At 41.4% G+C, this 15,828-nt stretch overlaps 6 protein-coding genes across 6 annotated transcripts; 2 read left to right on the top strand and 4 right to left on the bottom strand.

The window, feature by feature from the left end:
• Positions 1 to 730: 730 nt before the first annotated feature.
• Positions 731 to 2,770, top strand: PHALS_13281 (hect e3 ubiquitin; the record flags this gene model as incomplete). The annotated part of the gene is made up of 1 exon (XM_024729008.1): positions 731 to 2,770. The coding sequence occupies one exon, from the start codon at positions 731 to 733 to the stop codon at positions 2,768 to 2,770; it is 2,040 nt and encodes a 679-aa protein (XP_024579428.1).
• A 294-nt stretch (positions 2,771 to 3,064) lies between these two features.
• On the bottom strand, positions 3,065 to 6,611 carry PHALS_13280 (nadph-dependent diflavin; the record flags this gene model as incomplete). Its single annotated transcript, XM_024729007.1, has 10 exons — positions 3,065 to 3,210; positions 3,272 to 3,500; positions 3,561 to 3,757; positions 3,825 to 3,925; positions 3,978 to 4,409; positions 4,480 to 4,715; positions 4,776 to 4,859; positions 4,928 to 5,230; positions 5,302 to 5,505; positions 5,574 to 6,611. 10 exons carry the CDS (start codon positions 6,609 to 6,611, stop codon positions 3,065 to 3,067), a joined length of 2,970 nt encoding a protein of 989 aa, XP_024579427.1.
• A 48-nt stretch (positions 6,612 to 6,659) lies between these two features.
• Positions 6,660 to 8,187, top strand: PHALS_13279 (succinate semialdehyde mitochondrial precursor; the record flags this gene model as incomplete). The annotated part of the gene is made up of 2 exons (XM_024729006.1): positions 6,660 to 6,729; positions 6,788 to 8,187. The coding sequence occupies 2 exons, from the start codon at positions 6,660 to 6,662 to the stop codon at positions 8,185 to 8,187; spliced, it is 1,470 nt and encodes a 489-aa protein (XP_024579426.1).
• Positions 8,188 to 8,267: 80 nt separating this feature from the next.
• On the bottom strand, positions 8,268 to 11,906 carry PHALS_13278 (Leucine rich repeat proteins, some proteins contain F-box; the record flags this gene model as incomplete). The annotated part of the gene is made up of 1 exon (XM_024729005.1): positions 8,268 to 11,906. One exon carries the CDS (start codon positions 11,904 to 11,906, stop codon positions 8,268 to 8,270), a length of 3,639 nt encoding a protein of 1,212 aa, XP_024579425.1.
• A 90-nt stretch (positions 11,907 to 11,996) lies between these two features.
• On the bottom strand, positions 11,997 to 13,613 carry PHALS_13277 (Predicted membrane protein; the record flags this gene model as incomplete). Its single annotated transcript, XM_024729004.1, has 7 exons — positions 11,997 to 12,179; positions 12,241 to 12,375; positions 12,456 to 12,548; positions 12,617 to 12,865; positions 12,918 to 13,199; positions 13,259 to 13,324; positions 13,386 to 13,613. The coding sequence occupies 7 exons, from the start codon at positions 13,611 to 13,613 to the stop codon at positions 11,997 to 11,999; spliced, it is 1,236 nt and encodes a 411-aa protein (XP_024579424.1).
• A 166-nt stretch (positions 13,614 to 13,779) lies between these two features.
• PHALS_13276 (nadph:adrenodoxin oxidoreductase) lies at positions 13,780 to 15,102 on the bottom strand (the record flags this gene model as incomplete). The annotated part of the gene is made up of 1 exon (XM_024729002.1): positions 13,780 to 15,102. One exon carries the CDS (start codon positions 15,100 to 15,102, stop codon positions 13,780 to 13,782), a length of 1,323 nt encoding a protein of 440 aa, XP_024579423.1.
• Between the last annotated feature and the right edge of the window lie 726 nt (positions 15,103 to 15,828).

Raw genomic sequence — 15,828 nt, 5'->3', positions numbered from 1 at the left:
ATTGTGGTAAAAGTACTGTGAGGCCTGGAAAGCTTCAAATGAACTGTGTTACGGCCAGTAGCTTGTCGTTTCTGCGTTTGAGACTTGTCAAGGCTGCATGATTAGTTTCGCTTCTTTTTTATCAGTTTTTTCGCTAGAGGTAGAATCGACATAATGTCTATGTCGATTTATTCAATGTAAAGTATTGTCATATGGATATTGCAGGATGTATATAAAGTCCTGATGTATAAATTATTTTTATATATATATTTTAGCCTTATTCCCAATAAGTATTGTCTCAATAACAATAGCAAGCTCAATTGTATACGAATTAATTGCTGTATGTACTTCTATCCACAGAGCTGATATCTAGTACAAGGAGGAGACATTACATTGAATACCGTCCGTATAGTACCTTTGTGCACTATTAAATTAGGCCATAAATTATAGGGAGTAAGTGGAACATGCAGATCTCGATTATTGATGATGGCGTATAGTCTAGGTTCAATATTCTAAAAGAGAAGTGTTATACGTAGTAATGTGGTTGCTTACGCAGTCTTCTTCTCAAATTCTACCATATGGAACTGCCACCCACTTTACTGACAGCCAGTCCTCTCTTTTAAAATGTACATTTAAATGGGGGGAAGGCGTAATCGTGAGTCTTTCCAGTCTTTTGCTGATACACAGTTGGCTTTTGTGTAGATTCCAATACGCGACGTCTGACATAGTCGTTCGGTGACCTCCTTAACTGATGGATAATGACCGTTCGACGGAAGCATCGATGCTGTACCAGGGAGTAGGAATGCTACTGCTTTGCGTCATCTTTTTTGTTGTATGGCTCATGGCATGTCGACGGAATCGACATCTTCTAGATATGGAGATCCCGTTACTATCAGGCGAATCCGTTGATCATCGAATTGATGCCGCGACAAGAGAAGCTGAGGCTGGTTATAGTGTCTGTGCCAGTTGTGAATTTGAAAACTTTCGACGTTTTGAACACTGTGTACTATGTGGTGATAAATTGCCATCGCTCTCGATGGTGACAGCCGATGATGAAAGTGATGAAGATGGTGAGCAGCAGGACCATTCTCAGTCTGGTGAAACCATTTCAAGCCGAGAACGCTCTGTCTACATGGTAAAGTCTCGTCAATCAACACATCTCTTGTCTCCACGACCTCGAAAATTATCGTCTTTAAGTCGACAGCAACGACGCGCGAGGAATCGTCGTGAGTGGAGTAGGAAACTTGACGTTGAGGGTAATTTCTTTTGGTATCGCAGTGGGGGAGGTAATATGCCTGTAAGTAGTGAAATCGACTCGTTGATGCCTGGGTATACCGTGCGACTTATCATTTCAGAAGAATTGAAGCTAGAAGACGAGAAGATATCAAACGAAGAGCATGAAGAGAATGAAGTTCATGACGTGATGACTTCAGAGACGGAGCCTGTACTTGCTGTGGAACATCCATCGAATAGTAAAGAAGACGCTTCATATGTAACAGTACTACCAACAGACGTAAAGGTTGAGATGGTAGAAGCGTCAGCTTCCGACCCGACGGAGTTTCCGACGGGCAAATCAATGTTGTCTGATGCTGGTCCAGAGCGACGCAAAGAGGCCATTTCTTTGGCTTCGAGTGACTTTCCAACTAAATATGCTCACTTTGTCGTCACTACGGCATCGCTGATAGTACCCGCAGAAGTGGAGTTTCTCAAGCTGTCAGTTCACCGTAATTACATGCTTGAAGAGTCCATGGATCACATGCAATGTATTCAACCTAAGAATCTACGTTCATTTATGCGTATCAATTTTCTAGATGAAAGTGGTGTGGATGCTGGAGGTGTGCACCGTGAATGGTTTATGCTAGTGAATGAACTGCTTGCATCCCCAACGTTGCGGCTCTTTACGTGCGCCAATAAGGCGGATCAGAGTTACTTTTTGAATCCACAATCTCGTGTAGAAGTTGGTGATGATCATCTTACTTATTACTTTGCCACAGGGCGTTTAATTGGCCGCGCACTGTTAGAAGGTGGAATCTGGGGCTTTCATCTTGCCTTGCCATTGCTAAAGGTGATCTTAGGTGTACCAGTGACTTTCGCTGACATGGAATTTCTTGACCCAGAGACGTATCGTAGTTTGCGCTGGCTAATGGATAATGACAATGTGGACGATCTAGAACTTGACTTTAGTCTTACTGAACAGGTGAATGAGTCTGAAAAGGTTGTGGTGGATTTGATCCCGCATGGAAGAAACATTGCCGTTACTGACGCTAACAAGAGCGAGTATTTGGATCGTCGCTTCCGATATGTCCTCTTTGAAAGTGTTGCAGATCAAATGTACGCTTTTTTAAAAGGTCTATATGAAGTTATTCCTCGCGAGATGCTCTTGACATTTGACCCTGAAGAGTTCGATTATTTGCTTTGTGGGTCTCCTGAAATTGATGTTGCGGATTGGAAGGGACATACTGTGATGTCACCGAATCTAGAGGAAGCTGACGTAACTCGATGGTTCTGGGAGATTGTTCGTCAAATGCCAAATGAATATCGCCGTCGTCTTCTGCTCTTCGCAACTGGATCTGCTTGTGTCCCTCTGTCGGGTTTTCGTGGCCTCACAAGTTACGATGGCCGTCTTTGCCCATTTAACTTAAAGGGAATACCTTACAAAACGACGCAGTACATTTCGAGCCACGCGTGTTTCAATCGTCTGGATTTGCCTTTATACAATAGCAAGAAGGAGTTGAAAACTATGTTGTATGCCACGCTGGATACCGATCTTACAGGATTTACAACCGCATGATACTTTCGATTCACCTGTATAACATTATCCGGGTATTCACATCCTCACAGACGAAAACGAATGTAATCCGCTTCAATTGCTGCAATAATAATTTTGATATTTGTGTGCTTAAGTTCCAATCGGCACAAACAGCGACTCATGCGCTTCCTTCACTATTCCAGACAATGCGGCAACTTTTGTCCCTCCTCTCCATAAATTTGAAGTGGTTGATGAGCCATAACATTTGGGATAACGGCTTGAAAAAAGGTTTTCACCCTTGGTCGATCTATTGCGCTCAAGCCAACTTCGTGATATTTATGAAGAGTGTTGCATCAAATCGACATTGAAGTAGACTTGTTGTAAATGAGGATCGAGCTTTGACAACGCAGGCTTTAGGATATTCTCCACACCTTTCGGTTGTAAAACAAGAGTTGCGATCCGATCGACGAACTCGCGTTCCCCTACGAACCATAATAAGTTTATCAATGCTCAATGAACACCTTTCGAATCATGAATTCGTACATGGTTGCAATAGTCCTGTTGTGAATAACTCCGAGACGTAAGCACGTACAAGGTCTTCTGTTTTACTTGCTAACATGGCAGCTAAATACGGGTGGAAAGTCCAAAATCGAATAGGCTTCTCCGTGACCCATTGACTCACAATGTTTACAAGGTCAGTCACCATTCCTTCAAGCTGCACAGGCTCTTCCTTTGGCCAATCGCACATGACCAGCATTAACACAACAACTTCCTGCAATGAAGTAACCCGAAATAAGGCAATATCTTAGACAATTAAATACGTTGAACATACCCGAACATCGTTCCCATCCGGCGCCTTAAAACAGTCCCTAAGGTCCTCTAAAAAGCATTGATACGTTTTCGGGCTTATAGCAGCTCGAGCATCGACAGCATTTCGTTGCAAAGTTTTTGCCATAGATTTGAGATAAAGCGTACGTGGCAAAAGTGCATAGCTTTTTAATGGAAGGATCTCAACCCACCCTGAAAGCACTTAACAAGTCCAGCCTTGATATTTAATGCCTTATACAATAAACAAGCAAAACAATGTATGTCATACCTTGTACACGCACACGCTTACAACTGTCACTTAATTTTCTTGCTATTGCGAGCAGAGCATTCGTTCGCTTTGGTCCAACAATCGCTTCAGTAAGCAACGCACTAATCACACAATTGTCAATACATTCTCGCTATAGGTCCATTAATATGCTACCTATGAGGTGAATCTTCTTCAATATCATCAGTCGAAGGATACAAAGCATCTTCTCGTCTATTTTGAAGTTCCTGAAGTACTGCTACCACCAATTCCGATCGCGTCGGATGTGATGCTAAGAATGGACTTTGCAAAATGGATCGTAGTAAATGAAACCTCGCAAGACGCAAAGATTCGATGGTGAGTACGCTATCTAGAGGCAACGTGGGCAATGTGGCGACTGGAAACCATTGACGAATATGCTTCTCGACGTCGAATTGAGTGTCATTTATATTTGCCACATCTTCAGCTAAACACGACCATTCCAACGCTCTTTGAAGCGATTCAATGTTCCATTCGTGCAATTGCAATGTCTGTGTGAGATTCGTGAGCTTCACAAATGTACGCACATGCTGCTCCAGCTCCAATATGTTTGCATCATTCATTTTTAGACTAATTACATAGAGGATTATACGACAAAACGAATTTTCAGAAATCTACTGTGATATTGCAATAATTTTACGACCAGGCTTCTACGACATAGCGCTTATTGCGAACCAACGTCTTCATGATCTTCTCAGCGTCTCCAAGAGACATTTTTCCTACTGAACGAAGAATATCACGTAATACTTCGTACACATCCGTAGGCATTCGTTTAGCAGATCCAGCAATGTAAATACATCCATTGCTCTTCATCAAAAAGTCAAAAATTGTCTCTTTTTGCTCTGCTAGACGTGTCTGCACGTAGATTTTATGATCCTGATAAAATATATTTAAAGTTTGATCAAACAAACAATATCGATACAAATCGATGCGTACCTGATCACGTGAGAACGCGGTGTGCAGCTCAGTAAGATCACCAGTTAACACAAACCCACGGAGTTCATCTCGATACAGGAAGTCCTGTTAAAAACAACAAAAATAATTATTGCATGATAGACATGTCACTTTCAAAGCCTTAAATTTTTGACCTTGTTTTCATGGCGACATCCAAAGTAAAGGTACGTGGCTCCAATACAATCATCGTGGCCTTCTTTACGCAAAACGTGACGCTCTTGTATTACGGCTCGCATGCTGGCAAGTCCAGTACCAGGACCGATTAGTAACAAGTCGTGCTTTAAGCTTGGCGGTGTAAAGACGCCTCTTTTAATCCACATTGGCACACGCTTTTTCTCTATTGATGGATCTAATGACTTGAAGAAGGACGAGCAGATACCAAGGCGACGTCGTTTGTATGGTGTCAAGAAATCTACAATTGCCACAGTCAAGTGCACCTGGTGGGATATATGAGATTAGAAGAGCTACAGCTGAAGAAAAGAGCCTTTTTAAGGGACCGAATACTTACGCGTCCTGGGTGTAGTAAAGACGATGATGAGATTGAGTATGATCGCGGTTGTTGACGGGGAATCAGCTGCATTAGAATCGTCAACGGAACGTTCACGCTTGGAAAATCAATTAAAACTTCTGCGTACGTCTTCTTCTCACGAATACAATAGTCATATAGCAAGTCGACACCCTCGGCTGATGCTAATTCCTCGAGCTTTTCTTTCTACAGAGGCAAAAATACATAAATCGTAAGTAAATCGACTCTAAAAAATCAGCACAAGAGATCCTCACTTCTTCTTCATTAACTGCATAAAGAGATAATTTTTCAAAGAAACTTCGACGTGGTGTCTCGAGAATCGCTAAATATTTCGTAAATAAGTCTCGAATCGTAGTCGGCGAAGGAAAATCAAACTGTTTTGAGCCATCAGCAGCATTGATTGAAATCACAGTATCACCATCCATTTTCACATACTGCAGCATATCGTCTACACCAATTACATTTTCAGGGTACATAACTGCAACGTCTCCAGCTCTAAATGACGAAATAGCTTCATCATTTGATCTCAAGTCATCAGTGACTTGAAATTCCAAATGCCTTACATCCTGTTCCCAGTTTTCAGCGGTAATTCGCTCATTCACCATAAGCGAAGCCCAGATTATACCCTTCTCACGTCCAATTGTGGTACGTGGTGGATCATAAAAGTTTGATTGATCCATTTTTGGCGTCAAACATGCTATTTCTTGCATTTCACTACATTCTCTTCCGTGTTCAATGATAGAATAATGAGGTTGCATTGGTTTTGGCGAGTCATCAACAACCATATTCTCTGGCATTCGATATAGTCTTAAAAGTGCTGTCCAGAGTCTTTCAAGCCACGGAGTTAAGACACCAAAGTAGCCATAAACATGCTGATCATCACCAAGACCTCGTTCAATAATTTCAATTGCCCCGAGCTGTACAAGACGCGCTTGTAATCGTCTAGCTACTGCATTATACTTTGCATAACTAGAATCACCAAGACCAAAGACTGCAATGTGTACATTAGCCAGCCATTGTGATCCTAATGTCTTACGTAATAAAAATCGCCAACTCATACGCATATTCTCAGGAGCTTCTCCATCTCCAGTTGTAGATACAACAAAGACGACAGTCGAACATTGTGGAAGCATATCGGCCACAGGAAACTCATCCATTGCCAAACTTTGCGTATCTACAAAATGTCGATTCAATGCACGTTGTTGAATGAACTCAGCTACATCCTGTGCATTGCCCGTTTCACTGCCGTAAAGTATAAGAAGTCGCGGTATCACATGCATCAAAGGTGCCATCTAAGTCTTGAAAACGAACTTTAGTGTCACTATTTTTTACTGACTTCAATGCCACTTCCAAATTCGCCCCCTACACCTTTGAACAATGTCGTTAATCCGTCGTTTCTTTCACTCCAATGTACGCAATAAGTCACTCATCCAGTCAACAGGATTTATTAATGGGAAATGGGTAAAAGCTCATTCAGCTCAAGATTTTGCTGTCATTGATCCTTCCACACTCAACGAGATCACACGTGTATCACATATGGGAAGTCGTGAGACAAACGAGGCTATTGAAGCTGCTTATGAAGCTCAAAAGATTTGGGGTCAAACCACACCATTATCTCGGTCCAAACTATTAAAAAATTGGTACAATGCAATTATTGCGAATACAGACGATCTTGCTTTAATAGCTTCAATGGAGAGTGGAAAGCCATTACTCGAAGCAAAGGGAGAAGTTACATATGCTGCAGACTTTATTGACTTTTATGCTCATGAAATCATGCATTCAAGTGGATTTCTACCTTCACCTTCGGTTTCAAATCATAAACTTCTTGCAATGAAAGAACCCATTGGTGTCTGTGGTATTATCACACCTTGGAACTTTCCACTTGCTATGATCACAAGAAAACTTGGTCCATGTCTAGCAGCTGGTTGTACAGCAGTTTTAAAACCAGCAGCTGAGACACCATTATCAGCTCTTGCATTAGCAAAATTAGCTCAAAGTGTCGGTATACCACCTGGTGTGATTAATGTCATCCCCGTTCCAAATAATGAAGCAGCACAAGTTGGCACTGTCTTGACGAATCATCAATATGTACGTAAGATTTCATTTACAGGTTCTACACGAATTGGCAAACTCTTAATGCAAGAATCAGCAAAGACTGTCAAGCGATTATCACTTGAACTTGGTGGCAATGCTCCATTGATTGTATTTCATGATGCTGATCTTGAAAAGGCGGTCAAAGGTCTAATGACATCGAAATTTCGAAATACAGGACAAACTTGTGTTTGTAGCAATCGTATTTTTGTTCATGCAAGTATTTACGATAGCTTTGCAGCTAAAGTTGTGGAAAATGTCAAGAAACTGCGAATGGGGTCACCTCTTGAAGAAGGTGTGAATCTTGGACCATTAATTAGCTCCAATGCTTGCGATAAAACGTCGGATTTAGTTAACGATGCCGTTGCAAAAGGAGCTACAGTCTTAATTGGTGGCGAACGTAGTAACGTGGGACGCAATTATTATCAAGCAACAGTATTAACAAATGTTAATGATACGATGCGTGTCTCAAACGAAGAGATCTTTGGACCCGTTGTACCATTATTTAAATTCACAACAGAAGATGAAGTAATTGAGATGGCCAACAAAACAGAAGCTGGACTTGCTGGCTACTTTTTCTCGCAAGATCTTTCGAAAGTTTGGCGTATTGCGGCTGCTTTAGAATGTGGAATGATTGGAGTGAATACAGGCGTCATTTCAATTGTACAAGCTCCATTTGGTGGCGTCAAACAGTCTGGATTAGGACGAGAGGGATCGTTTATGGGACTTGAAGAATATCAAGAGACCAAAATGGTTTGCTTTGGTGGACTTGAATGAAAATCAATCGTATTGTCGCTTTGCTAATTGCAATTGCAGTGAAATTTATCATATGAATTCAAACTCGTTAGTGCTAACGTTTAATGTAATGCACCATTCAAATCAAAATCACTTGGTCTTTTCCACGTTGACTCTCCTGTAGTTTCATTATAGTAATAAGACGCTCCACTTTTCTCATCGAGATACTCAACCCACGAGTATAACGTTCCATTTGACTCAATCTGAGCTAAAGCTGCATTCTCCATCACTTCATTCGTAACACTTCCGTCTACTCTTTCCTTTCGTTCACGTACCATTTGGCTCTGTTCACGAAGATAAATCTGTTGAACAATCACATCAACTTTGTTCCACTCTTTCGCAGTAATCGACTCTTGTAGCCACCTCATGTGTTGATCTCGTGATGAGTATGGTACTGGAGATTCTTGTAGATGCGTTATGTGAGCAATTAAATCCAAAGGCATGTCTTCACGAGGCGAAAGAGACCACTTTGATTCTCCAGTTATTTCGTTATAGTAATACAAACGATTAGTCTCTGGATCAAGATACTCAATCCACTTTTCATTAAGTGAATTCAAGTCTCTTGATCGAGTTGATAGAAAGCTGTTGCTTTCATAAGCCAGTGAAGTATTCGCATCGTATTCATGTTGAGAAGATAATTCAGACGTTTGGATCTGACGCGAAAGTGCTGCTTCTGTAGATTTTTTCAACAATTTTTGCGAATTGTCTTGAAAAAAATCCATAGCTAAAGGTCGATACCGTCGGGTTGCGCCTGTAACTACGTTACAGAAACACTTTTGAGACTCAGATGGAACATCCAACTTGATCCAGTAGTTCCCACCTTCACGAAATGCTGCTCTTACTCGAAATCCTCGAAAAAGTTTTTGTATTCGTATTGCTGCTTGTCGTTCACGTCGCACCTTCATCTGAAGTCGATGAACTCGATTCTCTCGCGTTTTCTGAACGAGACCTTGCGTAAGCGGCTCAAGTTCTCGTCGCACAGCTCGCAATTGACGTTGTTGATCACTTAATTCTGTCTTTAACGTCTCAATAGCTTGTTTCTGACGTGAGATTTCGGCACGTTTTGCTTGTAATTCATCTGCAAGCTGAACTTGAATAAATTGTGTTGGATAACGTTGCAGAGTTCCAGAGATTCGACTGGAATCATGATACTTCGTCTTGATTACCAAAGTCTTCTCAAGTTCTTCCTTAAGAGATTGTTCCTCGTGCTCATCAGCAGCTATTTGAATATGAAATTGCTCGACTTTCCCATTTAATGCTGTCACTACCGTTTGCAAATGTGATTCTTTCGCAATCAATGGTTCGATATCGTGTCGAAAGCGAAGCAATTCTCGTTTGACTTCCACCTCTGCTCGTCCACGAGAACCTCGAAACAAGCGTTGAATATCAATTGTAGCTTTCTTACGACGCTTCTCGATTGCAACTGCTTCATTCATTGCTGTTATCAACTCTCGTGAATTATGCCTTCGAAATGCCGCTTGAATTGATTGAGCAGCTTCGTTTTCACGAGCTCGCAGCTTAAGTAAACCAAGAAATACAGCACTTAGATGTTTAGTACAAAGACTTCGCCAGTACCTTTGAATCGTAATTGCCGCTCGAAGTCTTCGTTCTTTCGTGACTTCCACGCGTAATCTCTCGACATGTTGTCGTGCTCGATATCCTCGAAACAATTGCTGTATCTTAACAGCATTTCGATGACGTTGTAATTGAAAACGCATCTCAGCAAAGCGTTGAGCTCGAAGAATTCGTCCTTTGTAGCCTCGATACACACACTGAAGATACGTCGCTGCAAAAGCTTCGCGTTCGTGTCGTACTTGTTGTTGTTTCTTTTCTAAACGCCGTTCAATAGCATCAAGTCGACCACGATATCCACGATACAATTGTTGCACTTTTGTTGCGATCATGTGTTGCCTTGCTAAGATTCGACCTTGTCTTTGCTCTTCCTTAAACATTTCATCGCTTCGTTTTTTCACAAGTTTACGCTCCCGAAGTCGTCGAAATGTCGTTTGTACTAATAAAACTGCAGTCTCAAGCTCTCGTTTCAGTAAACGATCATATTGTATTTGTTGAAATCTCCGTCGAAATTTCATATTTCGATACGCACGTCCAATGCATTGTGCAGCTTGTGCTTGAAGCTGTTGATCCTTTTTCTTTTTAATACCTTGGCGTACGAAATAGCCACGAACATGTGCTTGAAATTTTGGAACGACGTTTAGCTTAAGATATTGAATTCTTCGTAGCTTCAAACGTTTTCGTACAAATCTTCGACGGATCGCTACTTGAATTCTCATTGCACATTGACGTTCCAAAGAATGATAATCACGTTGACGACAAAGTTCCATAGCATTTGGAAGTGGTTCAAATCCAATGAATTGAGAACTCCATTGAACAAATTCAAGCTTTGCAATGAGATGATGAAGAAATTCTCGACGAATTTGAGGACAATCCGTCACATTAAGTGTCAATAAATTTGGACATGATTGAGTTAAATGTTCAATTCCAGCTTCTGTAAGTTGAAAAGACTTTTCAAATGATCCTTTTCGTAGAATTGGACTAGAAAATTCAGCAAGTGCTTGATCATCGAGACGTTTACAATTTGCTAAACGTAATGATGTTAAAAATGAAGAGTGTTGAGCAAGTGTACGAAGACCAAATGTCCCAATATTTGGACAATTACTAAGATCGAGATGAGTTAATTGACAACAGTGGGTACTTAACATAACCAGATTGTCATTTGTGAGTTGCATGCAATTTGAAAGTGACAATGTCGTGAGTTGCGTACAATGTTGCACTAGTGTCCCGAAAACGTGACTACTCACATCTTGACACTGACTAAGTCGTAGAGTACGTAACCTACGACATCCTTTTGCAAGAGTACGAAGACCTAAGTTTTGGACGTGGTGACATCCAGAGAGATCAAGGAAACGCAAGTGAAGGCAAAATGTACCAAGTGCAACTAATGCTTGGTCTCCATATTCTCCAATATGCAAACATCCTGCAACATCAAGATGTTGCAACTTTTTGCAACATTGTGCAATTGTAACAAGACCGGGATCTGAGATACCACGACAGCGTTTCAATATAAGTGTCTCAATTGTCCAACATCCTGCTGCGAGCGTTTGAAGTGCAGTATTTGTTAATTGTGAGCAATCACTTAAATCAATATAAACAAGACGACAGGTATGTGCCAATAGACGCAATCCAAGCTCGGTCACTTGTTCACAGTGAGCCAAATAGATTGTATCAAACGCTGGATTACAGTGTCGAGCTATTGCCAATAACCCAGCATCTGTCACATGAACGCAATTTGATAGGTTCAAGCCACGCAAATGTGGCAGAGTGATGACCACTTCTTGGACTGTTGCATCTGTGACTGGCATGCCAGAATCCACCTCATGTTGCTGCAGATTGATAAATTTTTGAAATTTACCAGTTTCAGATAAAAAATTGCGCAAAAATGAGCGCATTTGTCGTTGCTGTTTCTCTTCCAGTGTTGGTGCATTTTGTACCTGAAAATCTGCGGACCTAATAGGAGGTAGGCTGACTGGTATGAAAGCATTCGTCTTGACTGGTGGTCGTCCTGGTGGTCGTTTGATCAGCTTTTGAGGCAATACATGGCCAATTGGTTCCTGACTTTTACGAGGTGAGTCCTCTATTATCCGTCCTTTTGCTTCAGATATTACATGAAGATAACTTGACATTGTTTCAACCTAAATGATTAGTTGTCCTAAATTGTTTCTAAACGGTTACGTTTCACAATGATCAATCCTTCATTAGAAATATTAACTGCCTTAAGAAGTAGGGGATTTAATAGTCTGGGATATTGGTATCATACCGCCCATATATGCGGACACGAGGGATGAAGTGGAGAAGAAGAAGGACATTACCACTTGCGTCATATTCATGTCTTGCGACTTCATGTTGATAAATGAACCCACGCACAATGCCAACGAGCCCCAGGCCATCTCTTTCCACTTAGACATTTACATAGTATTAGATAAATGACTAACCAAAAAACATAAACGATTACTTTACCTTCAAAATAAAGCCGAGAAAGCCTAGGACAAGCGAAAACAACGAGTAGTAGTCGCTTGGTGCATCATCAGGATCTACACGTTCCCGCACAAATGGGTGCAAATCACCAGGACGACGTGGATCGCCTTGTAAATTCTTACTTGCCATATTGACTATTGGTTCAGATATTGATCAAATTAAATATTGTACAATTTATTGATTAATTTGAATTAGACTTTATTTTGCGCTGTCAAATGAAGCGTAGAAGAATAAAAGTCGTCAATATATTGAAGAAAAGCAGCATTGGCATTAGCATTAGCGTCTCGAGACTATTGCAATATTGTAACAATATACCAGTTAGACGACAATAATGAGACCAGCAAAAACATGAATTTACCGAATAATTATTGCTGTCGGTCGGCCGAAATCCAACGTCTTTCAATCGTCGTCTTCTAAGCTTTTCCTCATTCTGCAGCATCACCTCTTGTAGTTTCTGGCGATGTCGAGCTTTAACATCTGAAAGCTCTAAAGAGTGGACTGCTCGAAGGTTTTCAATCTCTGCATTGTGCCTTGACATTGCATCGCGCTGGTTACGCTCAATTTCTTCTTGAGCTTTTTGATATCCTGCAACAAGAGCACGCAGCTCCTATTCCGACAATAAATTACAATATTCAATAGAATGAAAAACATCAACTCACCTTGTTTTCAGTCGTAAGTGTCTCAACTGTCTCAGTTTTCAACTGCAATTGCTGACGCATCTCATCAAACGCACCTTTCCAGACGTGCTGCCACTCCCATTGATTATCTTGCTCGAGAGTTTGGATCTCTTTACTCACCATAGTGCCCCTATGGACCTTATCATCGCGATTATTGTTTAGTGGTTGTTCAATTTCTGACTTTGATTCATTTCTTCTGTATGAAGAGTGCGCTGACTGAGCTCTGCTAGTCCGTTTTGCTGCTTTTACATGCAAGCGTGCGACCTAAGATACACTACGTTTATAAAACAAAATTGACGTGATATTGGTAAAATTTAACTCACCTGATGCCTTGGAAGTGCTGCCAACGGTCCTTGAGAAGGCATCTTCGTAAAAGGCTCTTCAAAAACCTTTTTGAAACGAAGCAAAAATCTTAAGCTCCTGCTATTATGATCAATCTCTTGACCGTACTCCATTCACGATCATTTGAAGAAGCAGATTTGCATATTCCAGCACATTTTTCAACCACGTTGGGTTTGACGTGGGTTGATTGCGAAGCTTTTGCACCCAATGCATCACTCGAATCTGTTGATGCTTGCTGGAAGTACCTTTTTCAAAAGCTTTAGTGCAGAGGGTTTGAATTTGTGTCAAAACATTTTGCAATTGTTGGACTGAGCAGCTTGGCGCAGCTGTTTCCATCGTGGTAGCGCAACGTATCGAAAAGACACCCCAAAATTAACGTCTAGCATGATTATATATATTTCATTCCAAAAGGCTCGACTTTCGATAAGATCTTCAGTTCTATTGAAGATTGAAGTCCCCCTCAACATTTGTTCGACTTAAAAGATACTCGAGTTTTTTAGATTTAGTAGCCACTTTTCACGATCTCGAGCATCTCATCCACAGACGTGATCTTCTCACGAGGTTTGCCAACCATTTCACCTCGACGCTTCTCCTCAGTGTTTACACGTTCGTAGTCTGCCCATCGAACGACTTGCTTGTCTGGATTGCGCTTCTTGATCAGCGATTCTACCGCCTCTAGTCCTTTTAAGTCTTTGTCAGAACTATTCAGACATTTACCAGTAGCAAAGTCGTCAAGAATACAGCTCACTGTCTCTCGTGCATCCATGATATTGGTGCCAATTATACCCGTCGGACCACGCTTTACCCATCCGGTGCAGTATAATCCAACAATAGGATGTGACTTTCCGTCACTATAAGTGACAACGCGTCCTTGGTCATTCGCTATCACGTCACGACTGGTATCAAAAGGAATGGCCATGTCAATTGGTTCTGACTTGTAGCCAATACTGCGCAGCACAAGACCACACGGAATGACCTCAAAGTCTCCAGTTCCTACTGCTCGCTGTTGGTTCGCTTTCCCCTCAAGCTTTGTTTTTTCGACTCGAATTGCCCCAACACGCATCGGATCACTCTCATCTGCTAGAAATTCTATCGGTAAGCTCAGAAATTTGATCTGGACAACGCGTTTAGTGTCAATAGCTGTATCAAAGTGCTCAGCTGCCATGTTTAATACGTCATTCATACGCTTACGACCACGCTGATCTCTCATTTCCTGCTCTGACGCAGGTGTTATACTGCGTCTTAAGTCTTCGGGATCTACAACACACTTAACACCATCTAGCTTAGTCAATTCTCGAAGCTCCTTCATTGTAAATGCTGCCTGAGTACTACCACGTCGCCCAATAATCACAACATTTCGAATTTTGCTTTTCCGTAAAGCTTCTATCGCATAATCAGCAATATCTGTACTAGCGAGTTCTTCCACATTCTTTGTAAGCAAACGTGCACAGTCTACACCCACATTACCGTGACCAATAACGACTGCCGTCTCAATTTGGGTCAGATCCAACTTCAAATTACAAAATGATGGATGCCCATTATACCAATTAACAAAACTACGTGCTGACATCACACCATTCAGATTCTCGCCAGGGATATTCAGTTGACGATCTCCTGCCGCACCGTAAGCCAAGACAATAGCGTGGTAATGTTGCTGCAATTCGCTCAACGTCACATCTTCACCCACACATACATTCCCTAGGAAGCGAAATCGTGTATCGGATGCCACTTTATTAAATTCATTCATTACACTCTTTACTTCGGGATGATCAGGTGCTACACCGAAACGTACGAGACCAAACGGAGTTGGTAGCATCTCTAGCATGTCAACACATATGCTTGCGTGTTCTTTGAGAAGGTATTTGGTGGTATAAAAACCACTCGGTCCTGATCCAACTATGCAGACGCGGCGACGTGAATGATTCGTAAAGGTGGCATTTGATCTGCTGAATGTGGTGCGAAATGTACGTAGGAAGCTGGCGCTAAATACATGGTGGACTCGGACCCTTGATGACATCTTCAGTTTTTTGATCCGAGAGGTACAAATTATGGTTCAGACTAACTTTTTGCTTGGACCAAAACGCAAATAATAGGAATTTATCTATTTTGTATGGGGTGGTATTATTTTTACAAAAAACATAATCTAACGAAACTTGACACATCCTAGTTTCTTTAAGAGACGTCTGGTCTATAATAGTGTGAAACTTTTCGATCTTCTACTATACCCTGAAGTCACTTTGCTTTGATCTGTATGATGTTCGCGCGAGTGACGTGGAGCAGTCTCTTCGTCGCCCCATCTCGATTTGCATCGGGGCTGCCGTAGCTTAGCGCTTGAGGAAGCGTAATTTAGGTCACCGACCTATCGTTCTTTACAAGAACCAATACGAGTGTAGCGGATTTCAATCCGCTACCTCCAAGAGTAGTTACTACCTTAAGCAAGGCTGATAAACTCTTCAGTCTAAATATACAACTGATTTTTATTTATTTTTATCTGCGGCAAAGCTGCCTAGTTTTATATGTTTAGAATTTCTTAAATACACTAATATATAGT

The sequence above is a fragment of the Plasmopara halstedii genome (genome assembly GCF_900000015.1).
Source record: "Plasmopara halstedii genome assembly, contig: Scaffold_658, whole genome shotgun sequence".
Taxonomy (NCBI): Eukaryota; Oomycota; class Peronosporomycetes; order Peronosporales; family Peronosporaceae; genus Plasmopara; species Plasmopara halstedii.
Note: the sequence above shows the minus strand (reverse complement) of the source record. Positions and strands in the feature narration are given on the sequence as shown.